Raw genomic sequence first — 26,866 nt, forward strand, 5'->3', positions numbered from 1 at the left:
CAAACAGTGAAATTATTATTATTATCTTCTTTACTTTCTCAGACCTTAGGTCTGGTTAAAAATGGAAAGTGACGCGGACCTTGATCAAGTGTGACTTCCTTTTAACTGTACGGTATATGTTACATTGCATTTAGGAACTTTCGGGTAATTGAACATGTATCAATAATTACAGATTTCTGTAATTGTATATATAAGTTTGGATGTAGCTGTATTGGGTTGATGTACTGGTGGATATTGTGTGGTATGACTCCTGTAGTTGATAGTATAATTGGTATGTCAACTTTATCCTGATGCCACATGTCCTTGACTTCCTCAGCCAGTTGGATGTATTTTTCAATTTTTTCTCCTGCTTTCTTCTGTATATTTGTTGTATTGGGTATGGATATTTCGATTAGTTGTGTTGATTTCTTCTTTTTATTGGTGAGTATGATGTCAGGTTTGTTATGTGGTGTTGTTTTATCTGTTATAATGGTTCTGTTCCAGTATAATTTGTATTCATCTTCTCCAGTACATTTTGTGGTGCATACTTGTATGTGGGAACATGTTGTTTTATTAGTTTATGTTGTATGCCAAGTTGTTGATGTATTATTTTTGCTTCATTGTCATGTCTTCTGGGGTATTCTGTATTTGCTAGTATTGTACATCCACTTGTTATGTGATCTACTGTTTCTATTTGTTGTTTGCAAAGTCTGCATTTATCTGTTGTGGTATTGGGATCTTTAATAATATGCTTGCTATAATATCTGGTGTTTATTATTTGATCCTGTATTGCAATCATGAATCCTTCCGTCTCACTTATATATTGCCTTTTGTTAGCCATGTGTTGGACGCGTCTTGATCGATGTGTGGCTGTGTTAGATGATACGGGTGCTTGCCATGTAGTGTTTTCTTCTTCCAATTTACTTTCTTCGTATCTGTTGATGTTATGTGATCTAAAGGGTTGTAGAAGTGGTTATGAAATTGCAGTGGTGTAGCCGATGTATTTATATGAGTGATTGCTTTGTGTATTTTGCTAGTTTCTGCTCGTTCTAGAAAGAATTTTCTTAAATTGTCTACCTGTCCATAATGTAGGTTTTTTATGTCGATAAATTCCCTTCCTCCTTCCTTTCTGCTTAATGTGAATCTTTCTGTTGCTGAATGTATGTGATGTATTCTATATTTGTGGCATTGTGATCGTGTAAGTGTACTGAGTGCTTCTAGGTCTGTGTTACTCCATTTCACTATTCCAAATGAGTGGGTCAATATTGGTATAGCATAAGTATTTATAGCTTTTGTCTTGTTTCTTGCTGTCAATTCTGTTTTCAGTATTTTTGTTAGTCTTTGTCCATATTTTTCTTTTAGTTCTTCTTTAATATTTGTATTATCTATACCTATTTTTTGTCTGTATCCTAGATATTTATAGGCATCTGTTTTTTCCATCGCTTCTATGCAGTCGCTGTGGTTATCCAATATGTAATCTTCCTGTTTAGTGTGTTTTCCCTTGACTATGCTATTTTTCTTACATTTGTCTGTTCCAAAAGCCATATTTATATCATGGCTGAATACTCCTGTTATCTTTAGTAATTGGTTGAGTTGTTGATTTGTTGCTGCCAGTAGTTTTAGATCATCCATTTATAGCAAATGTGTGATTTTGTGTTGGTATGTTCCAGTAATATTGTATCCATAATTTGTATTGTTTAGCATGTTGGATAGTGGGTTCAGAGCAAGGCAGAACCAGAAAGGACTTAATGAGTCCCCTTGGTATATTCCACGCTCAATCTGTATTGGCTGTGATGTGATATTATTTGAATTTGTTTGGATATTAAGTGTGGTTTTCCAATTTTTCATTACTATGTTTAGGAACTGTAGCAATTTAGGATCTACTTTGTATATTTTCAATATTTGTAGAAACCATGAATGGGGTACACTATCAAAAGCTTTTTGGTAATCAATGTATGCTAGTGTAGTGACCTTTGTTTAGTTTTAGCTTGATACGTCACTTCTGCTTCTATTATCAGTTGCTCTTTACATCCTCGTGCTCCTTTGCAACAGCCTTTTTGTTCTTCATTTATAAATTTGTTCTGTGTTGTATGTGTCATTAATTTCTGTGTAATGACTGAAGTTAATATTTTGTATATTGTTGGTAGGCATGTTATGGGGCGATATTTAGCTGGGTTTGCTGTGTCTGCTTGATCTTTAGGTTTTAGATAGGTTATTCCATGTGTAAGTGTATCAGGGGATGTGTATGGGTCTGCAATGTAACTGTTAAATAATTTAGTTAGATGTGAATGTGTTGAGGTGAACTTCTTTAGCCAGAAATTTGCTATTTTATCTTTTCCGGGGGCTTTCCAATTGTGCGTAGAATTAATTGCTCGGGTGACTTCATGTTGCAAAATTACCACTTCAGGCATTTGTGGTATCATCTTGTATGTGTCTGTTTCTGCTTGTATCCACCGTGCATGTCTGTTATGTTGTACCGGGTTTGACCATATGTTGCTCCAGAAGTGTTCCATGTCTGTTATGTTTGGTGGATTGTCTATTTTAATGTGTGTGTTATCTATTGTCTGGTAAAATCTCTTTTGGTTTGTGTTGAATGTTTGGTTTTGTTTCCTTCTATTTTCACTTTTTTTGTATCTTCTAAGTCGTTTGGCCAGTGCTTGTAATTTTTGCTTCTTTTCATCTAATTGCTCTATCGCTTCTTGTTGTGAGATTTTACCTAACCTTTTTCGTTTTTTGTCTGATATTTCATTTCTTATAAATGATGTTAGCTGTCCGATGTCTTTTCTAAGTTTTTCTATTCTGATCTGTAGCCTGTGTTGCCATGCTGTTTTTGTGGGTTTCTTCTGTGTGTTGGTTGGTTCTGATCTCTGCCTAGTTTGTATATTTAGTGTAGTGAGTGCTCCTATATAAACCAGTAGTTGTAACTCTTCCATATTTGTATTTTCATTTATTTTGTTGTGCATGATTGTGTTGATAGTTGTTATTGTTGTTTCGACTTGTGGGTTATTTGGTGGTCTATGTAAGAATGGTCTAATGTCTTATTATTATTAACTCAGTATTCTCCTTGTTGTCTGGCCTTTGCAGAGAACTGATCGAGTTTAGGATGTCACAACAGTAGCGCTTTATTGAACATGTACACAAATATGTAGTCGTCTTACTAGCGCTATCCAAAATAACATACTAAACTGGATTATGAAACAGTTCTCTGGAAGATGATCTGTTCCAGTAAAAGGTTGTCTGTGTCATATATCCATCATGCAGCTCAGTGACACAGTTCCCAAAGAAATACTGTTACATTCTTATGTGATTTAGTGATCATAAGAGTATAATTAATCACATAAAATACAAGTTGAATTCAGCTAAAACTAAATAGGTAAGTCAGAATTATGACTAACACTAATGTGTAACTTAATCAGATATATTCTTAGCAGCCTGTAGCATGCTCCATCTCTCATTGTGACATGGGCTCCAGAAACAGTGCAAGCATTGGGAAGCCATTCTGATACATTACTGCTCTCAGCAGCATTCCAGATTAAGAATTTCACTCTGCAGCGGAGTGTGCGCTGATATGAAACTTCCTGGCAGATTAAAACTGTGTGCCGGACTGAGATTCGAACTCGGGACCTTTGCCTTTCATGGGCAAGTGCTCTGCCACCTGAGCTACCCAAGCACAACTCACGACCCCATCCTCACAGGCTTAATTCTGCCAGTACCTCATCTCCTACCTTCCAGACTTCACAGAAGCTCTCCTGCAGAGCACTTGCCCATGAAAGGCAAAGGTCCCGAGTTCAAGTCTCGGTCTGGGACACAGTTTTAATCTGCCAGCAAGTTTCAGCATTCCAGCTGTTCTCAAGGAAGATTAGGGCATAATGACCCATTTTTACTGTGATCAAGCTCAGGTTGTACAAGGATGAGGAGAAAAATTGGCCATATTCATTTTGAAGTACCATCTTAGCATTAGTGTGAGTGGTTTAGGGAAAACATGAAAACCCTGAAGCTGGATGGCTGGACAGGCATTTCAATCTGTCTCCTCTCAAATTTAAGTGTAGTATCTTACACTCTGTGCCATCTCACACAGTCCACATTTTCAGTGTGACTAATGTCATGCTGCTTCATGATGAGACAAGTATCTCTGTCCTCTAGAGTGTTCATCAAACTGCTGTGATACAGTTTGGGGAAATAGGTGCTACATTGTTGTCTTGAATGTACAGAGAGCTGCATGTGAAGGGACTGATATATATGATCTACCACGAAGTCTCTGACTCTTTTATCTGTGAGCAACAATAGATGGTATTCCAGGAGTCTTATTTCATTCCATGGATTAACACCAGCACAGCTAAAAATGTGCCCTTTAGATGGCAAGAGCTGTTTTCTACCTGCTTTGATATACTCAAACTGTGCCTGTAGCATGTACCAAAATATGATGCAACTCACCAATTCAAGCCATCTTTCCTTATGCTTCAAATGCCCAATTGCAATGTTTTGGGATCCGTTTATCAATCCGTATGACCTGCAAGATGTTATAAGCATATAATGCAATATGGGTCCTCAGATATTGATAGTGCTCACATGCAAACTGAGTGTTATCAGCTACACTGTGGCCTGTTTGACACACGGGACACTGCAACAATCCCAGGTAACCCATGGTGACCTCTGTCAGCCATACGTTTTGACCTCACAACTGATTTTTTTTTATTTAATAGGATCAGTAATGTTGCACATTTTGTGCATGGTTGTCACACGGGCAAAAGTAAAAGGCATGATAATGTCATCAGTGTGTAGCACACATATCTCTTTCAATTGCTGAATAGTGACAGATGCAGCACTCTGTCTTTAACACTGCTGCTGTCATTCATTGAACTGCTGCACCTGATCAAAAGCGTTAAAGAAACATGAAAAAATTAGATGCAACAGAACAGTCGCTGTTATCCTTATGAATAAAGATCCGTAATATAGCACTACATTGGAGGTGGAGGAAAGAGAGAAAGAAAACTGTCCATACTAGTAAGTAATTAATTCATTCATCATGTTCCACATATCCAAACCAAGAAGGAGAACCTCAAGGGATGTGGAATGAGGCAAGTTATACAAAAGACAAGCAAACTGTAGAAACTTAATCTGCATACTGTATTAACTGTAAATTATCATTATATTGCTTAGTTCTATTAATGCTTATGCCAGCTAAATTTAATCCAGTACATTAAAAAAAAAAGCTGCTGTTGTGAAAAAGGTGTTACTTCCTCAGTTATGCTAAAACTATTGCTTTTGTCTGATTTATGCCTTAATATTTACTTATATCAACAAAAATAATCAATTTTTGAAAATATGAGTAACTGGGTGGATAAAAAAAAAATCTACTCACCAAGTGCCAGCAGAACAACACACATATAAAAGGTATTACAGTTTGCAAGCATTTGGAGCCAGTGGCTCCTTCTTCTGGCAGAAGGATTGAATGAGAAGTAAGAGGGGTGAAGGAAAAGGACTGGTAACATTTAGGAAAAGAGGTAGCTTTCAGAAAAGTCACCCAGATCCCCAGGTCAGGGAAGACTTACCAGACGAGATGAGAAAGAAAGATTGATTTTTGAGGACTGCACCAGACGAGATTTGAAAACCTGACAGCTTGAAGGTGGAAGAATGAGTAACATGCAAGACAGAGATTACTGCTAAAACACTATGCACAAGTTAATAAGAGCGAAAAGCTAAGTGCATTATATGTAATAGAGAATGGGAGGCAGACGGCAAAAAATGGATAGGTAAGAAAATAAAAGATGTAGAAAACTGTAAGGAGTGGAGAAAGGAATAGGCACCATGAAGAAATGGCAAGACTGAAGAAATTAACATAAATTAAAGCCAGGTGTGTTCCGAGAGCCAAGGACATGTTGTTGTGATAGTTCCAAGCTGTGGAGTTCTGAGAAACTGGTGTCTGGGGGAAAAATCCAGATGGCACATGTGAAATGCACTGAGGTCACAACTCTCATGTTGTTGAGTTTGCCCTGCAACAGGCTATTGTGTGTTGCTAGTATACACCCTCTGCCTATGCCCAGTCATCCTAGCTGATAACTTGATGGTAGTCATGTCACTGTAACAGGCTGCACAGTGCTTACATACCAGCTGGTGTATGAGCAGTCTGACACGAATATTGTGGAGATTGGGAGGGCAATGAAAAGCTATTCTAAGTGTGGTAGGCAAAATCTCAGACAGAGTGGACCTCATTTCAGGGCATGATTTTAATAATTCATAGCTTTGTTGAAATAGCTGATTAATACATTCAAGACCAGGATAATACTGAGTGATAAGAGGTTTACTCCTTAGTTGTTTTTTAGGTGGGATCAGCAGGTTTTTTTCTGCATCTTTCATTTTCTGACCTGCCTATTTTTCGCTGTCCTTCTTCCATCTCTCTCACATACAATGCACTTAGCTTTTCACTCTTATTAACTCATTCACAATGTTTTAGCAGTAATCTCTGTCTTGCCTATTACCCTGTCTTCCATGTTTAAGCTCTCTGGTTTTCAAACCTTGTCTGGTGCAGTCCCCATCAAATCAGTCTTTCATTCTCATTGCATCCGGTAAGTCTCCCTGACCTGGGGTTCTGGGCGACTTTTCTGAACCCTACCCATTTTCGTTCATGCCGCCTCCTTCTCCTTCGACCCTTCTGCCAGAAGGAGGAGTCATTGGTCCCAAAAACTTGCAAACTGTAGTAACTGTTATTTGTGTGTTCTCCTGCTGCTACTTGGTGAGTAGGTTTTTATCTATCCAATTACTTATTAATCTTTACTTAATTACACTACCATTTTTCAAAGAAAATAATTACTTCATCTGTGAACACTGACTCTTGTTTACAGTTCATTACTACTTGGTATGCTGATGATCACTGGTCTTGTCGTGTAGCTAACAAAACTTTTCAGTTTTTGAACTCATATACTTTGTCGAAAGAGTTTCTAGTGAGTTATGTTTTTAATTTTGTTTCGGACTGGTAGGAATTCCCAATTTCTTGCTGTATGTCATATGAGAGCTTGCTGAAAATCTTTGCATCCGAGTAAATAACTCCACTCTGAACCACACACAGTGTTGCATGTGCCATCAATCAATCATCAGAGACATGTTTGGAGGCAACCCAGTCAGGCTGAACGCCTTAGACACACTGTCCAGTGAGTGCAGCAAGATGGAGGTTAACTGCTGTTTTGGGGTGGCTTTATGTGGGACCGACATACACAGCTGGTGGTCATGGAAGTTGCTGTAACGGCTATACGATACGTGAATGTCATCCTTTGGCCGATAGTGCAACCATATCGGCAGCATATTGGCGAGGCATTCATCTTCATGGACAACAATTTGCGACGCCATTGTGCACCTCTTGTGAATGACTTCCTTCAAGATAACAGCATCGCTCGACTAGAGTGGCCAGCATGTTCTCCGGACATGAACTCTATCGAACATGCCTGGGATAGTTTGAAAAGGGCTGTTTATGGACAACATGACCCACCAACCACTTTGAGGGATCTATGCCAAATCGCCGTTGAAGAGTGGGAAAATCTGGACCAACAATGCCTTGATGAACTTGTGGATAGTATGCCATGACGAATACAGGCATGCATCAATGCAAGAGGACATGCTACTGGGTATTAGAGGTACAGGTATGTACAACTCTGAAGGCCTCGCTGTGTGGTGGCACAACATGCAATGTGTGGCTTTCATGAGCAATAAAAAGGGCAGGAATGATGTTTATGTTGATCTCTATTCCAATTTTCTGTAGAGGTTCCGGAACTCTCAGAACTGAGGTGATGCAAAACTTTTTTTGATGTGTGTATACGTGGCTGTAAAAGTTTTGTAGGATCATAGATTTTAAATAAGCACTTCTACAAAGTATCTCATCTGGTTTCCAAAGAATCAATGTTTGATTTATGACTAAAACAAGAAATGTTTATGTGAAAATGTGATGTAAAACTATTTAACCAAGACAAAATGTGACCCATTAAATAATGAATTATATAAGAAACTACAAAATTGTTCTCAGGACAATAAACATTGATGACATACTCCAAGGGAATGGCTGAACAGGATAATCTTATCCTTAACAGGCCCAATATTACAAACAAGCAAGATGTAACTAGTGAGATTAAGTAAAATTATTAATGGGGTAAATGAAACTGTGGTGACTGGAAATTGGGACATATGAGTAGGAGGGATAATCCACAACATGGCCTGGATGGGAATATGAGTAGTATCTGCTTTCAGAAGTGGAGAGTAAGGCAACTGTCTCTGGTCACTCAGTACTAAACTTGGAGTGCAAATGGCCATATGTTTATTAATTTGCATTATTTCAAGATGGTTCATCTTCCTCCTTTTATTGATGTCATATAAGACTTCATGTCGCACCTTGTAACTTCAGCCTTCTTTAAGCAGGTGGTCTGTGAAAGTAGAGTCTCCATTTCTAAGTTTCCAACTTATATGGTGTTTCTTCAAGCAAGCGCATATTGCCCTACTAGACTGACCTTTGTGAAATTTGCCACAATTACAAGTGATTTTGTATATTCCACTCTTCTCCTAAGCTAAGTGCTGTCATTAACTTTGGTCAAAAACAGTCCAGTAGTGTTATGCAGATAAAATGATGTTTTAAACTTCTTGGATTTAAGCCTTCTGGCTACATTCAGAGAGACTTTTCCTAGATATGGAATCATGCACCATTTATCCAGGTCTTGTGGTGGTGAGTCAAGCACAGAGTACAGAAGAGAGGAGTTCTACTGTCTCTGTTTTTGTGAATTATGGAGTCCACCAAGGCAGGGGGCAGCATTTAATACTGTTTGTTTGATTATATTTAATTCAGTTTGCAAGTTTTCATCACTCATGGGGACAGATACTATGTGATGTATCAGTGAATGAAAAGCAGCATGTGTACTGATCACTGGGTGTTGAGAACTGGCAGGTATTATAATGCCTGTGGTGGTAGGCTTCCTATAAATCTTGAAAGTATGAATGAGATCACTGATCTCTATGATTAAGTCAAAATAATTTATAGAGTTACTCTCAAACTCCATTGTGAATTTGGTACTATTTTGCTTAGAATTGAGCTGCTTGAGGAATGTTTAAAGTTTCTTGGTAGTATCTGTCCATAAGAACAACACATCATCGGCACTCCTTAACCAATACCCAGCCTTGGAAGAGAGTGGGTTATATTCTCTCTCTCTCTCTCTCTCTCTTTCTCTCTCTCTCTCTCTCTCTCTCTCTCTCTCTCTCTCTCTCAACGCTCCCCCCTCCCCTCCCTTCCCTTTGCCTCCCACCCTTTTCTTTCAAATGTCTCCGTGAGAATTGTGCAAGGACTGTACTGAGGAGGGGGGGGGGGGGGAGGAATGGGAGGGGGGGGGGGGTGAGGAGCCACACACATAGCGAAACCTTCAAACTGTTTGTTTATCTTATAATCGAGATGGAAATAATTTTGGGTTAGGCAAGTGTGTCTAGTCAACCTTATGTCATCTGTGACAGCTGGGTTGACTCCTGGTTGTCTAGGAAGTTCGTGAGAATGTTTAGGCACTACTGTACATGTAAACATGGTGAGTCAAAAATGACTTTACAACTTTTAAATGTTGTTGTTGTTGTGGTCTTCAGTCCTGAGACTGGTTTGATGCAGCTCTCCATGCTAATCTATCCTGTGCAAGCTCCTTCATCTCCCAGTACCTACTGCAACCTACATCCTTCTGATTCTGCTTAATGTATTCATCTCTTGGTCTCCCTCTACGATTTTTACCTTCCCCGCTGCCCTCCAATGCTAAATTTGTGATCCCTTGATGCCTCAGGACATGTCCTACCAACCGATCCCTTCTTCTAGTCAAGTTGTGCCACAAACTTCTCTTCTCCCCAATCCTATTCAATACCTCCTCATTAGTTACGTGATCTACCCACCTAATCTTCAACATTCTTCTGCAGCACCACATTTTGAAAGCTACTATTCTCTTCTTGCCCAAACTATTTATTGTCCATGTTTCACTTCCATACATGGCTACACTCCATACAAATGCTTTCAGGAACGACTTCCTGACATTTAAATCTATACTCGATGTTAACAAATTTCTCTTCTTCAGAAACGCTTTCCTTGCCATTGCCAGGCTACATTTTATATCCTCTCTACTTCGACCATCATCAGTTATTTTGCTCCTCAAATAGCAAAACTCCTTAACTACTTTAAGGGCCTCATTTCCTAATCTAATTCCCTCAGCATCACCCGACTTAATTCAACTACATTCCATTATCCTCGTTTTGCTTTTGTTAATGTTCATCTTATATCCTCCTTTCAAGACACTGTCCATTCCGTTCAACTGCTCTTCCAAGTCCTTTGCTGTCTCTGACAGAATTACAATGTCATCGGCGAACCTCAAAGTTTTTATTTCTTCTCCCTGGATTTTAATACCTACTCCAAATTTTTCTTTTTTTCCTTTACTGCTTGCTCAATATACAGATTGAATAACATTGGGGAGAGGCTACAACCCTGTCTCACTCCCTTCCCAACCACTGCTTCCCTTTCATGTCCCTCGACTCTTATAACTGCCATCTGGTTTCTGTACAAATTGTAAATAGCCTTTCGATCCCTGTATTTTACCCCTGCCACCTTTAGAATTTGAAAGAGAGTATTCCAGTCAACATTGTCAAAAGCTTTCTCTAAGTGCACAAATGCTAGAAACGTAGGTTTGCCTTTCCTTAATCTTTCTTCTAAGATAAGTCGTAAGGTCAGTATTGCCTCACGTGTTCCAACATTTCTACGGAATCCAAACTGATCTTCCCCGAGGTCAGCTACTACCAGTTTTTCCATTCGTCTGTAAATAATTCGTGTTAGTATTTTGCAGCTGTGACTTATTAAACTGATAGTTCAGTAATTTTCACATCTCTCAACACCTGCTTTCTTTGGGATTGGAATTATTATATTCTTCTTGAAGTCTGAGGGTATTTCGCCTGTCTCGTACATCTTGCTCACCAGATGGTAGAGTTTTGTCAGGACTGGCTCTCCCAAGGCCATCAGTAGTTCTAATGGAATGATGTCTACTCCCGGGGCCTTGTTTCGACTCAGGTCTTTCAGTGCTCTATCAAACTCTTCACACAGTATCGTATCTCCCATTTCATCTTCATCTACATCCTCTTCCATTTCCATAATATTGTCCTCAAGTACATCGCCCTTGTATAGACCCTCTATATACTCCTTCCACCTTTCTGCTTTCCCCTCTTTGCTTAGAAATGGGTTTCCATCTGAGCTCTTGATATTCATACAAGCGGCTCTCTTTTCTCCAAAGGTCTCTTTAATTTTCCTGTAGGCAGTATCTATCTTACCCCTAGTGACATAAGCCTCTACATCCTTACATTTGTCCTCTAGCCATGCCTTCTTAGCCATTTTGCACTTCCTGTCGATCTCATTTTTGAGACGTTTGTATTCCTTTTTGCCTGCTTCATATACTGCATTTTTATATTTTCTCCTTTCATCAATTAAATTCAATATTTCTTCTGTTACCCAAGGATTTCTACTAGCCCTCGTCTTTTTACCTACTTGATCCTCTGCTGCCTTCACTACTTCATCCCTCAGAGCTACCCACTCTTCTTCTACTGTATTTCTTTCCCCCATTCCTGTCAATTGTTCCCTTATCCTCTCCCTGAAACTCTGTACAACCTCTGGTTTAGTCAGTTTATCCAGGTCCCACCTCCTTAAATTCCCACCGTTTTGCAGTTTCTTCAGTTTTAATCTACAGTTCATAACCAATAGATTGTGGTCAGAGTCCACATCTGCCCCTGGAAATGTCTTACAATTTAAAACCTGGTTCCTAAATCTCTGTCTTACCATTATATAATCTATCTGATACCTTTTAGTAGCTCCAGGATTCTTCCATGTATACAAAGTTCTTTTATGATTCTTGAACCAAGTGTTAGCTATGATTAAGTTACGCTCTGTGCAAAATTCTAACAGACAGCTTCCTCTTTCATTTCTTAGCCCCAATCCATATTCACCTACTATGTTTCATTCTCTCCCTTTTCCTACTGTCGAATTCCAGTCACCCATGACTATTAAATTTTCGTCTCCCTTCACTACCTGAATAATTTCTTTTATCTCATCATACATTTCTTCAATTTCTTCGTCATCTGCAGAACTAGTTGGCATATAAACTTGTACTACTGTAGTAGGCATGGGCTTCGTGTCTATCTTGGCCACTATAATACATTCACTATGCTGTTTGTAGTAGCTTACCCGCACTCCTATTTTTTTATTCATTATTAAACCTACTCCTGCATTACCCCTATTTGATTTTGTATTTATAACCCTGTATCCACTTGACCAGAAGTCTTGTTCCTCCTGCCACCGAACTTCACTAATTCCCACTATATCTAACTTTAACCTATCCATTTCCCTTTTTAAATTTTCTAACCTACCTGCCGGATTAATGGATCTGACATTCCACGCTCCGATCCGAGGAATGCCAGTTTTCTTTCTCCTGATAACGACGTCCTCTTGAGTAGTCCCCGCCTGGAGATCCGAATGGGGGAGTATTTTACCTTTGGAATATTTTACCCAAGTGGACGCCATCATCATTTAACCATACAGTAAAGCTGCATGCCCTCGGGAAAAATTACGGCTGTAGTTTCCCCTTGCTTTCAGCTGTTCACAGTACCACAACAGCAAGGCCGTTTTGGTTAGTGTTACAAGGCCAGATCAGTCAATCATCCAGACTGTTGCCCTGCAACTACTGAAAAGGCTGCTGCCCCTCTTCAGGAACCACACGTTTGTCTGGCCTCTCAACAGATACCCTCCGTTGTGGTTGCACCTACGGTACGGCTATCTGTATCGTTGAGGCATGCAAGCCTCCCCACCAACGGCAAGGTCCATGGTTCATGTTATAGAAATTTATTGAGATAACTTACAGAGTCAGTACATGTATCATTTTGTAGCAATCATTCTCAAGTTTGATTCACGTAGTGCATCAGTACCCCATTCCGCCACTAAGTAATGTAAGGCCCTTTCTTCTTTGTGGAGGAAACTGTCACTAGTGTTATGTATTGAATATGCATGAAACATCGAATCTAGAGTGCCGTTGCACAGGTTACACCCAATGTGCTGCAACAAGTGTGGAACGAAACTGATTACCAGTGGGATGCTTGCTGTATCACAAATGGTAGTCACATCAAACCAAAATCACACTTGACACTTTTATATGAAACTTGGGGTTGTTTGCTACAAAATGACATGTCTACTGACTCTTGTAAGTTATCGAAATAAATTTTTATATCATTCCAAAGTTGTAAAGTCCTTTTTGACTCATGCTGTTTTAGTGAATAAGCTGCTGACAACATAGCCTGGCACTATGGTGGAATTGGGCATATTTAACTTTATCGCTAAGTCAACTGAATTTCTCCCATTTTAGTCATAAATTAAACATTAACAACTGCCATGTTTCAAAAACTTGTGAGATACTTCATAGATGCACTAGTTCAAAATCTTTGATCTTACAAAAATTCCACTGCCACATACATTTATCTTTGTACCCGAGGATGGCGTAAAAGCTGAAAACCAGTTTGTAAAATAAAATTATGAATATTGTAGACTATTATAACAGTTTAGATTAAAGTTCAGTCTTGATCACGTTATGTCTGTTTTAATGGGTAACCGGTTTCGGTTTTTTTCTATAAAACCATCATCAGACCCATTGGCTCCCTTGGGTTGGTAGGTGGAGCTCTCCTTGCTGCTGTGCAGAGCTCCACCTACCAACCCAAGGGAGCCAATGGGTCTGATGATGGTTTTATAGAAAAAAAAACCGAAACCGGTTACCCATTAAAACAGACATAACGTGATCAAGACTGAACTTTAATCTAAATATAACAATTGATCACTGTATTCCAAAAATGTTTACCAAAATTGTGTATTATAACAGTGTTGTGTGTTTTCATTGATTATCTTATACAGTATGGAGAGTAGGTTGACAGACATCTGTCTCGTTTCTGATGAAGCAGAACTTCAATTCAGTATTTGAGAACTGTCTTCCACCACAGACATTTCATTCATAATTTTACAGATTCGTTTTGTATTACACTTTTCCAGCTTTAACCATTCTCATTAAAGCATTGTGCTTTATACAATTATGGCCCTAGTTTAGCCATGAAAAAATCTTGTTCATCACAAATTTCATTATATGTTTACATGGATACATGTATAATTTGAGGATTTTCAGAGTTTCAGGTGTTGTGTATAATATATTTTGTCATAAGTCGAATGAGTTACAGTTTATGGGATATACAGGGTGATTATAATTAAAGATAAACTTTCAAAACGCTGTAGAAATAACACCAATAGTCAGAATGACATCAAATTGTAACGGAATATTATCGGAGAAGGGGGAAAACATATGGCAGAAGAAAAAAATAGTGTGAAAATTCATCAATAGAAGGTTCTGTATGTGTCAGAATACATAAATGAAAACACCTGTCATGTGCACGACCCATTGAAGTTGATATAAACATGGATTTTCCTCCTTTCGTGTCTGCGACATTCGCCATGACTGTCTCAATGTGGGATCACACTCTGCTTGTAAAGCTGTATTACAAGAGTGATGACTGTGCACACATCACTCTGCAGAAGTTCCAGACGCTGAAGGATTTGAAAAAAGGCATTGGTCCGATGACTGCTGTGGCTGTGGAGAAAATGATTCGAAAAGACGGGTTCTTTTGGTGTGCAACCTGGTAGAGGGGGGAAATGAACAGATTCAACATCAGTGGAAGCAATGGCCACAGCAATGCAGGAGGAGACACATGGTGGTGTGTAAACATGTAGTGCACGGAGAACTGCCCAAATATTGGACATATCTGTGAGCACGGTGTGTAAAATCCTACGAAACATCCTTCTTTGCTATCCATTCAAAACTACCCATGTGCACAAGTTGCTTCCTGTTGACCTGCCCCAAAGAGAGACCATTGCTTTAGAATTATTTGCTCACAGGGAGGTGGACAATCATTGGCCATGGAAGATTTGTGGACAGACAAAGCCCACCTCCATCAACAGGATATGTCAATACACAGAATTGTTGAAATTGGGCAATGGAAAATCTACATGCAAATCAACCAGTACCACTTCATCCTGAAAAGGTCACTGTGTGGTGTGGGTTTATGCCATCATTTATCACAGGGCCCTATTTTTTAAAAGAGACAAGTGCTTCCAGTCCTGTTACATGTACTGTCATTGGTAATTCTAGAATTAACGGCTGCCATTTCCCTACAGCCTGGCCATCCCAATCACCTGATCTTAATCCGTGACTTTGGGCTGCTTCGAAGACATGCATTGGGCAACACGTTCTGAATGTGACCCTGGAAACACTTCAACCATTTGTGGAACTTGTTGCAGAAAATAGTTGACAGCATACTGAACATATTTTGTGCCAGTCACTTGGAAATTAATAATCCGATTTTTTTTTAATTGATGCTTTTTATGCAGTTTTTGGCCTCAGGACAATTAGAAATCGTTGCGATTGATGCTTTTATATGTTTTTGGCCTCAGGACAATAAAAAAACAATTTTTACCATCCCATGTGATATGACCTTGCCGTGGTGGATGGGCTTACATGACTAACAGTATCACACCTGTACATCCATGCACACTGAGTAGTACAGTTTGTTTAACGTCAAACGTACACCTTAGGCATTGCTGTCCGATTCATTTGTCATTTGTAGCCGACCACTATTAAATTATGATGCTTACAGCGACATCTATTGCTACATTTTGGAACTATTTATTTTTGTTCTGCCACAAGTTTTCCACCTTCACCGATAATATTCCGTTGCAATTTGATGTCATTCTGACCAGTTGTGTTATTTCTACAGCAGTTTGAAAGTTTAACTTTAAATACAATCACTCTGTATATTTTGTTAAACTCAAGTTTTCCATTTCAGCAGGGGTGTATACTGTCTGCTTTTTATCATTAGCTTCCACTATTTTCAATTTTGTTCCATGAGTTTGTTATTAATAATAGCCTTGAAAAACGTTAAGTTCCAAGTAGCTCCAGAAAATCAGGAAATGTTATCCAAAGTTTTCTCCTGTCATAACATATATCTCTTTGTTGGGTGTTAATTGCTTCAGTTCTCTTTTTAAAGGAAACTGAGAATACTTGCAACATAACAGAACCAGAACTTAAAAGAGAATTAGTAAGTTCAGTTTGAAGTTAAAGTCATATCTCAAGGAGGAACTTGAAATGATTAGCTCTGGGAGGAGTATGTACAGGAACTGTCACTAAAGAGTAGCTGACCAAGCACTGGAGACATATGTACTTAGCAGCACAGTTCATGATGGGACGGGCCTTCCATGGTACATAGGTCTCTGTAAAGAAACATCTAAATAAACAGTGACTACTGCACAAAGCCTAGGGCTGTAGATAGGGTAATGCTAAAGGAAACGTGTTTGGCTGTCAAGAAGGCAATACGTGAAGCCTTCAATGACTACAGTCAGAGAATCTTGTCAAGAAACACCTACAAAATCCAAAGAAATTTTGGTTATAAATGAAGGCTGTCAGTGGCACTAAAGCCTGCATCCAGATGGAGGGGACAGGAACTGAAATTGAGGGTATTAAATCAAAATCAAAAATGTTGAACTCCATTTTCAAATGTTCCTTTACAAAGGAAGATACAGAAGTACTGACCCAGTTAAATATGCATAACGCACCACAGATTAGTAATACACGCAGCCTGACAAAATAGCTGAAGCTCCAAGAAGACATGATCTGACATCAATGTAACTTTGTGCATGTACCAACAATGGCGGGTATGTAAATGATTAGTGTTATAATTCTCTGTGACAGGTAGAATTGTGACCAAACTTCATTAGTGTTCTTACCAGGTCTGGTAGAGTATATAAGGGCCATGAACAGTGTTATATGCTGGGTGGTCACTGTGATGGAGACGGAGATGCAGTGTATTCACGTGAGACACGATGATCAGCACTTGGTAGAATTTGGAAGGCACCTCATAGTCAGTCTCCATTTGGTCTGCTGGTTGAATTGTGCAATATCCAGATTTGTGGGGCATTCAGATGTGACAGTGACACCATGTTTGACTGCATGGGAAAGCGAGGTATACTCATTTTTCAAGGTTCTGGTCGACTATGTCTGACCCCATAAGGGAGAATCAGTGCACCAAGCACTCCATAACTTTCCACATCTGTGCCTGCAATCTGAGAAAAAGTAATAGATGCTCAGCAACATTATTTATCATTCCACACTATTGGATGGAGGGTAACAGCAGCTGGACTAAGGAACTACCAGCCCACGCATAGGCTGCTGTTAACACCACAACACAAATGGTTGTGTTTGGAGTGGTTCCTATCACCAGAAAGCATGGACTACTGACAAACAGAATCACACTGTGTTCAGTGATGAATTGTGATTCTGCACTACCCCAAGTGACCATTGTCAGTGAGTATGGTGCTGACCTGGGAAGGGGTCTCATTCTTCTAATGTTTCACAGCAGTGTCACTCCTGGCATGACTTCAGGTCATGGCTGGTAGTGACTGAGTCAACAGTACATTATGCAAATCCTGCATCCTCATGTGTTTCCTCTCATGTGACAGTGTCGTGGCGCCGCTTTTCAACATGACAATGCTTGACCATATCTAAATCTACATCTTTACTCTGCAAATTACTGTGAGGTGCGTGGCAGAGGATACTTCCCATTGTATGAGTTACTAGGGTTTCTTCCTATTCCATTCATGTATGAGGCACAGGAAGGATGGCTGCTTGAATGCCTCTGTGCATGCAGTAATGATTCTAATTTTAGGCTCACATTTCCTATGTGAGTGATACATAGGGGATTGTAATATATTCCTAGAGTAATCATTTAAAGCTGGTTCTTGAATGTCTGTTAATGGTCTTTCTCAGGACAGTCTACATCTATCTTCAGGAGTCTCCAGTTCAGTTCCTTCAGTATCTCTGTGACACTCTCTCAAAGATTAAACAAATATGTGCCCATTTGTGCTGCCCTTCTCTGTCTACGTTCAATGCTCCTATGTGTGTTATCTGGTATGGGTCCCATACACTTGAACAGTATTCTAGAACCAGTCGCACGAGTGATTTGTTCTCCTTTGTAGACAGGGTCCACTTCCACAGTATTCTACCAGTAAACCGAAGTCTACCACCTGCTTTACCCACAACTGAACCTATGTGGTCATTTCTTGTCATATCCCTACGAAGTGTTACACCCAGGTATGTGTATGAGTTGGCCAATTCCAACAGTAACTCACTGATATTATAATCAAGGGATACTATTTTTTTTTTTTTTTTTTTTTTTTTTTTTTTTTTTTTTTTTTTGTGGAGTGCAACATTTAGAGCAAGTTGCCAATCTTTGCACCATGATGAAATCTTACCAAGATCTGACTGAGTATTAAACTGCTTCTTTCAGACAGTACTTCATTATAGGTAAGTGCATCACCTGCAAAAGCCTGGTTTTACTATTAATATTGTCTGCAAGGTCATTAATATACAACATGAACAGCAAGGGTCCCAACACACTTCCCTGGGGCACACCCGAAATTACTTCTACATCTGATGACGACTCTCCACCAAAGGAAACATGCTGTGTCCTCCCTACTAAAAAGACTTCAATCCAGGACTGGATGTGGCACATGTCTCTATGAATTGTCATTCTGATGTTGATTCACTCCCGTGGCCAGCAAGATCCCCAGATCTGTCCCCAATAGAACATGAGTGGGACCAGCTCGGATGTTGACTCTATCCCAGTGTCAGCATCCCGAATCTCATGCACCACTTAATGACAGCTGTGGGCCACGTTACTTCAGGAGAGGATACAACGGCTTTATGAGATCCTTTGCTGTTGAAATAGTGTATGCACCAAGGCCAGAGGGTTGCACTGTCATACTAATGTGTGGCTCAAACTGCAAAGTTCTTTAAAAATTTGATTTGATATTATAAATCACTGAAACAACATAACATACCCTCACAACCCACAAAGTTTCATTTTGTTTCCTACTCCCCTTCTGGGTGCTTCTTTTTTTGGTCAGGCAGTGTGGATGTTAGTGTTAATGAGACTGATAAATAGTTGATATCATCAAGAAATTGAACAAGGCTCAAGGGCCCAATGGAATCTTTATCATATTCTACAAGCAATTGCAGCTGAGTTAGCCTGTTTTAACAATAATATACTGTAGATCACTTGAACAAAACAATTAGCCCAACAGGTGGAAGAAAGCATAAATCACTCTCATCTATGAGAGTAGCAGAGATAATTCACAAAACTACTTCTGAGTACCTTTGACATTAGTCTGTTGTACAATCTTAGAACATGTTCTGAGCTCAAACATAATGAGATATCTAAAACAGAATTACCTCCTTCATGTCAGCTAGTGTGGATTCCAAAAACAGGGTATGGACTCAACCTGCATTTTTCTCATTTGACATACAGAAAGCTATAGAGATCACAGCATTCAAGTACATGCAGGTACTACCCTACTGCTTATTAAGGAAATTACAATGATAGATGCATCAAATGGAATTTGTGAATGGATCGAGGAATTCTTGAAAGGGAAGATATAGCATGTTACCTTGGATGGACAGTCTTCTAGATGTGTAGAAATAAATTCAAGCATCTCCCCAGGAAGTGTGTTGAAACCCTTGCTAGTCATGCTGTATATTAATGATCTAGCACACAATATTAATAGTAAGCTCAGACCTTTTGCAGATGATGCAGTAATTGGTAATGAAACACTGTCTGAAAAAATGAACCCTAACTGGAATTCGTCAACTAATTCAAATCCCTTTAAGGATACAAAACGGAATCATCACATGGATTCAGTCATAGGTAGAGCAAGTGGCAGACTATGTTTGATTGTAGGATACTAGGAAAATATAATCAGTTTTCATAGGTGTTCCTTTCTAAAACACTTAAGTGACCCATCTTTGAATAGTGCTCTAGTGTGTGGGACCCATACTAAACACCTCTACTGGGGATACAGAATGTATATAAAGGGCAGTTTGTTTTGTTTGATCCTTAAGAGAGTCACAGAGATACTGAAAAATCTCAACTGGCAGATGCTTGAAGATAGATGCCAACTATCCACAAAGGCCTAATTAAAAAGTTTCTAGAATCTGTATTAAGTGAAGAATTTGGGAATAAACTACAGCTCCCTATGTACTGCTCATGTAGTGACTCTGAAGACAAGATTAGATTAATTACAGCAAGCACAGATGTATGTAAGCAAATGTTCTTCCTGTGCTCCATGCACGGGTGGAACAGTAATAATCCCTAGTATGCGGTATAATAGGAAGTGCCCTCTGCCATGCGCTTCATGGTGGTTTGCAGAATGTAGCTGTAGATATATCATCCTCTCAAAGTACCTTTTCCTTGCTTTATGTCTCAAATGCTTTTTCATACCTTACCTGGCATTACTTCCGGAATGTCATTAATTTTTGAACCATCTGATTATAAAAACATGTAAAGAAATGTTTGAATGCTTGAAGACTTTTCTCTTTGTTGTTAGTTTCTGTCCATCTGCCATCTTAATTGTTGAAATGTGTTGTCTACCCAGTATTTCTCTTGGTTTTTTTTTAATTTTTTTTTTTAACAATGGATAAATGCTCCTATCTGAGCGCAAAAAATGCAAGTATGTTCCTGTTTATTAAAAAAAACTGCCTGAAGAGTGGGGTACCAGATGCCTCATTTTACCTTCCACAGCACCTTTAAAAATTTTCCCAAAAATTTTGGCATGTGAACATATCCGCACTCCTTTCAATATGCAAGTCACCTCTAACTCTCACAAGCTCACCTAACCGTAACTCACTCACATCCACTAGTCCATTGCTGTAAGTCATTCACACCCAACCACTCTCATTTGCCCATTTTGATTCATTCTTTCAGCCCAACTCATTGTCATTATCCCTTTGTGTCTACCAAACTGTCACTGTCGCCTGTCTCATAGCCAGTGTCCTTCATTGTGTCCTACTGCTTCTGTCTTCTCTCACTGTCACTGTCTCCCCATTGCTCTCTGTTTCTGCTACCATCTCTTTCATTCTATCCCACTGCTGCTGTCTCTTCTTACTGTCACTATCTCTCCCTCGTTGTCACTGTCATAGACTCTGTCTCTCATTATCACTGGTTCTCAAACACATCCAATGTGTCCTCCTCTCTATTCCTCTCCCACTGGCACTGTCTTCTTCACTCTTTACCTAACACTGTTCTCTCACTGCCAACTATGTTCCACTGCCGCTGTGCCCCTTTCTTTCTGCCACACTGCCTTTTGTTTCCTTATTTATTTCTATAACACAAGCAGCATTTGTTACTTTTCTGTTTCTTTGTGACTGCCACTGCCTTCTTCTCTTTCAGCATCAAAAAGTGCAAATTTTTGCATTCCAATATTTTTAAAGGTGCTGAAGAAGGTTGAATGAGGCAGCCGAAACCCCACTTTTCAGTCAGTCTTTTAAATAAACAGGAAAATACTCAAATTTTTTGTGCTCCGAGAGGAGCATCATTCCACTGGTTCCCTTCTTTTCCCTGCTGCAACAGGGTAGTCACTCATATGAAAAGAAATGTATTGGTGAGTAAAATTTTGATAGTTTACTTCCATGAATTTGAAATAACACAAAACTAATTTTACACCTCAGACCAGATTTTATGTGCAAAAAGGTTTTTGTGCATACTTTAGTGCTACAACATGCAGTTCCCATACCAACATGATGATAACAGACACATTTTGTAGCAAATTCCTTTTTGCTGCATCACTTTATAAACTACAGATTTTACATGTAAGCATAAGATAACATCAAACATCTATATCTCAGAAACAGATAAAGATATCAAGACAATTTTCCAGGTTGTTTATGGCGGGTCTTAGGAGATTATTGTAAAAATTTCAGCCATTTGCTCTGCAAAGCCGTCTTGGACACCACAACTTGGTTTTGCTACAAAAAAAATTTTTTTTCAGGTTTTCTAAGGAACTGCACATGAACTAATGGCACCTCCACAAGCTGCACCATAGATCACGTAAAAAAAAAAGGAGCAACCAATTTGCTGCATTTGCCTAAACTGAAAGTAGTGTGTAATATTCATACTTAAACCCCTACTGTACGATGGTGATACTATGATGATCCTTCTGTTGGGACTACAAATGGTTTATAGTACGAGGGCCTGCCTTTGTATCACCAACAGAGCCTGAAGTATGGGCCCTGGAAAGCCATGTTTTTATGTGCAAAGTCTGGAACATATTGAAAAGCATGCTGTTGCATGTGTTGCAATTTTATCTTTTTCTTTTTAAGAATCTTGTTGTTTTCAGTTACTTTTCTTGTTAAATTTTCATTGAACCTTGTTATGTTTTCCTGTGGACAATGGTTATTTACAAACCTTATGCTAATTCTCCCAGCTAGGTCAGGTTACTTGCAGTTGAAATGTTGTACACATGTAACAACCGGAAGGGGTCAGAATCTGATGAACTGTGGAATCAAATGTTTCATCTACAGTATATTACCCATTCAACCATACACATTTTGGTCATTCTAATCATATGAAGCAAATGTTTTATCCCATCACATTTTAATTTCAACTCTGTGGCTTGTCTTAAGGGACATATATTTATTTTCACTCCCAGTGATCACAGCTGATACAGATGACAATCCAACTCCAGCTCGCACATCTGAACAGTCTCAGAATAATCATAGCACTTTAGCCTGTACGTATATAACAGCTTAATGTATGCTATTGAAAATCTGGGAAAATTCAACATAAGATGTGGCATGCATTTACACAATACTACAAACAATCACTTGTTGGATTTACTTTTCTCAAGAGTTGCTATAATCCATAATAACTATAAGTACTTATGCATAAACATTTTCAATAAGTTACCATACTCAGTTCATACAGTACTGCTAAATAAATATAAGTTCATATTACAAACTTGGCTCAAATAAAATGAATTCTATTCAATTGAATTCCTAAGAACAAATCATTATACATTTTTCCTCAGTGACAAAGAAATCCTTTTAGTTCTTAAATGTATGTGTAACTGATAACTGATTTGATTCTAATGTAAACTTTGACAAAGCCGATTGAACAAAAAAATACTGAAAGCTGAATAGAGATGATCTTTCTGAAGAACTGAGTAACTTCTCAACAGCTTCTAGTATCCATATGGCATATGGCAATTTGGCCTCACTTTGTATACTCAGAAAATGACAAAGCTTACACAACATATCCTGGAACCAATTCCCCATTCTTTCTCTCTTCCCAGACTACGAAAATACAATCTTTGACACACATCTGGAGCAGGCAGGAAAGATGATTTTGGTTCAAATGGCTCATCATTGATGAGGTCATTACAGAATTGTCCCGACATTAACCTTAAGATATTTAGGCAAACCATGGGAAACCGCTGAAGCCACACTTGTGACAATCTTTTTGTTGTGCCTATCTGCAGCCCAGCATTTCTGCTATGTGGTGAGTAGCAACTTTCCTTTTCATAATATCATTACATTCCATCCTATATTTTCCATTATTTGAATATGGTATACGAAACAACCTAATGGTCATGTTTACCCTGTTACATTGTCTCTTATTATAGTGGAAATGTAAAAATATATGTCATATTGTGCAATGCTTTCAATTTATGAATGACTGAATCCTGCCAGATCAGTTATGAAATGAAAATCCATACTGGATCAATAACATGTTTGAAAGTCCTGCAACCATATTTTGTTGTTTCTTATGATTTTTTGACAAGTTTATTTGACAAAGTTATCAAACTGATTAACTGTTCTTTTATCCTCTTCCAGTTTCCATTGTGATGGGCTAGGCTTGAAATCAGCCAAACCATAAAGTTTTTAATACAGCTGAGAGGTGTAATGAGATATCTTCTTGAAATTCATGTAATCTGTGGGGCACCATGATTCAAAAAAGTGTTTACTACCAAGCAGATGGTGTACCAGGTAATAGTTTTCTCTAAACTGCATTATGCTTGTGAAACTTCGATGCTTTAGGCTGAGGTATGAAGAAATAACTCTATTACCAGTAGAAGCTATGGTCAATTGTGAAACTCATCTAGGAGTAATATGTAACCAATGCTACAGTTTTTATAAGAATATGGGTGAACAGTACAAAAGCCACCTCATTAGTTGCAGTATCAGATGAATTTAACTTGCCCAATATGTAAGTAATGACAGACTTCCCCACAAAAGCCTCTATTACAGTTCAGTACTGGCAGAAGACCTCATGGATTGCTTCAAGGACTAGCTAAAAAAATTGCTATAAACAATCATGTAAATTGAAATATATATGGTGTTGTTATAGGCAAAAGACAAACTCCATTTTTTAAATGCCTCATCTATAGTTTGCTTTTGTGGCAGACCTTGTATATGACACTTTCTGACAGAGCACTAGTACAATTCCATAGTTAACTACTTGTCCGCAGGTCTAAAAACAGTTGCACACCAAGCACCATGGCTAAAAGTTCCTTAGTAATCCAGACAGCTTCATATCTTTTCTGTTACAAGTGGCTCTACCTTACATTGTTCCATATCCCTGAAGGTTCAGTTTCTCAACAGGATTCATCCAACACTGTCTTCGGTGGTGATGGTGAATTCTTCCATCAAGATAGTACTCCATAAAGAAAAACAGAAATGTCCAGTTTTGTTTGGAATATCATGAATTTGTGTAAGTTTTACAAGCTCGCGATTCTCCCTAAATTAGTAGTGAATGATATATATCCACCAATCTTGTTTTCATTCCACTCACTACAAAAGTTTAGAAATGTGATCAACATTAGGCCTATGCCACACACTATGTTAGTGGGGATTGCAAGTAGTGTGCGATTCTTCTTATGTGTAGTGGATGAATTAAACAACTGAAATGGGGCAAAGGGAGAAAAAGAAACACATCAAGAATTTGAGACTGCAGAATCATATTTAAAAATGTTGTTACTGGAAAAATGATGCAGACAGATCTTGTTATGGAAAACTGGAAAAAGATATTCGTATGGTACAGTTGATAATAATGACACATTAACAGTGAAGTCAAGAAAAAGCAAAACACTGAAAAGATGTACTGCTATTGTCTCTCTACATAAGTTTGAACAAAGCAATGAAGTTATAGGTTGAGGATATTTATGAATGATGATGTGGAAGTCTGAGCAAGGAAACGTCACCTGTAAATTAAGCTTGTGTTACGTTTTGTGTCAAATAAATGATTGTAAAAATATGTTCACTATGTAAACGCAGTTGTTATATATTACTTTGTAACACATGTAAACTGGAATGTTGATATACTGTTTTTGTAATACTGTATATACAAGTTTAATTGAAATGTAAACGTAATGTTGACGAGTCCCCAGTACATCTGTGATTTGACTTTGTATGTTATGATCAATAAAAATTCTGATTCTAATTATAATGCAAGGACTATTCACTGGAGAACTAAGTCTAATTTATTTATGATATATTTATGTTATCACCTATGCATGATAGGCTATTCACACTTGATATTAGATTCTGCTGCATTTACTGTTTTACGGTTCAACGCAACAACTTGCTCCATGCTGCATTTCTTATGCATCGCAAGCAATGTTAAACTACACAACATGATGTGCAGAAAAACTACAACAGTCGAAGTGTTTTTCGTCAACTAAACTAGAACTTTTGTACAAAACAAATGCAAAAGAATATTCTCCTGTGAAAGATAAAGTGGCAGCCGTAAGACAATGCGGAAGTCTATATAAATGTCATAATATACCAGATACGTAATACTGATTTCATTTAATGTGATAATATACCAGTTACGTAATACTAATTTCATTTAAGAAACTGAACCAAACGTGGAAATTGTATTAAAGGGGCTGCATGCTCTTGTGAAGGTGGACATTATTAAACTTTTATATAAATAACATCAATACGTTTCAGTGAAACTCTGGCAGTAAATCACATGCTTATATGCACATGCATCCCATTCAATGTACCTTAATGTGCAGTATCTGCTCGTGAATGGCATTTTCACTAAAACATTGTTTGTCAGAAGCAACAATTTTCGCTTTTATTTCCGTTTCCATTTTTGCTTGCATACAGTTCTTAAGAATAACTTCGCAACTTGATGGCACGCATTATGCATAAATATATTTGTCACTTTATTTATTTATTTATTTCACCAATTTGCATACTATATTTCATTTTCCATGAAAAACATATCCTCCATAACACACCCTCGCTACTACACACAACGCCCTTACCCACTTGGGGTGTGGGGTGGAAACCTGTGTTGAATCGATCCGAAGCCACTGGCGCCGGCTATGGTATTTGACAGGTGGAATTTTTTGGGAGTTATAATACAACTTCAGGTGTTAACATTTGTTAGATGTCAGATATATATAATTACCTCTTTCGTTATTTAACTGTTCACAAAATAAGTGTTTGCATTCTAACGAAACAACAATAAATATGCGTTTTCGGGCAGTGCACTCCCCTTGCGTGTTGTTTTATAGACTGTGATTCAAAATTCCTATTATAGCCTTCTAAGAGTTGTAGAAGGGGCTTAGTAGATAAAAATTCTGATAAGGAATCCCTGTTCGGAAATGCACCCATTGGTAGCAAAATCGGATTACTTTCAATTCTTCCTTTTCTCGGTACGCTCATGGCGGAGTCCGGAGATAATGATCTCTGATCTGTGTGCTGTAGGAGTTTTTCTTTCTTTCTTTCTTTCTTTCTTTTTCTTTTTCTTTTTTTTTTTTACTTAAAAAAGTATGATCGTCGTACCTCGTATCCGTATGAAAGCACGATTGCCGTAAAGCAGTGACAGCCATGTTCCTGTCGTGATCCGACCTAACCCCTTTATAACTGCTAAATCAAACAGTATTATTTCAATTTTATGTCGCCAAATGGCTATATTATGCATGAAG

The 26,866-nt window shown here is 38.4% G+C and overlaps 1 protein-coding gene across 2 annotated transcripts in view; it reads right to left on the bottom strand.

Moving 5' to 3' along the window:
- LOC124612845 overlaps positions 1-26,223 on the bottom strand; it is a 29,193-nt gene extending 2,970 nt beyond the window's left edge. Inside the window, exon 1 of one of the 2 annotated variants that reach the window (XM_047141283.1) lies at positions 25,934-26,223. In XM_047141283.1, the coding sequence (XP_046997239.1) occupies positions 25,934-26,035 (102 nt within the window). In that variant the 5' untranslated portion in view covers positions 26,036-26,223. Of the gene's footprint in view, positions 1-16,908; positions 17,142-25,933 lie in introns of those variants that run through there. The other variant, XM_047141277.1, reaches the window with a different exon arrangement.
- Positions 26,224-26,866: the final 643 nt, after the last annotated feature.

The sequence above is a fragment of the Schistocerca americana genome, chromosome 1 (genome assembly GCF_021461395.2).
Source record: "Schistocerca americana isolate TAMUIC-IGC-003095 chromosome 1, iqSchAmer2.1, whole genome shotgun sequence".
NCBI lineage: Eukaryota > Metazoa > Arthropoda > Insecta > Orthoptera > Acrididae > Schistocerca > Schistocerca americana.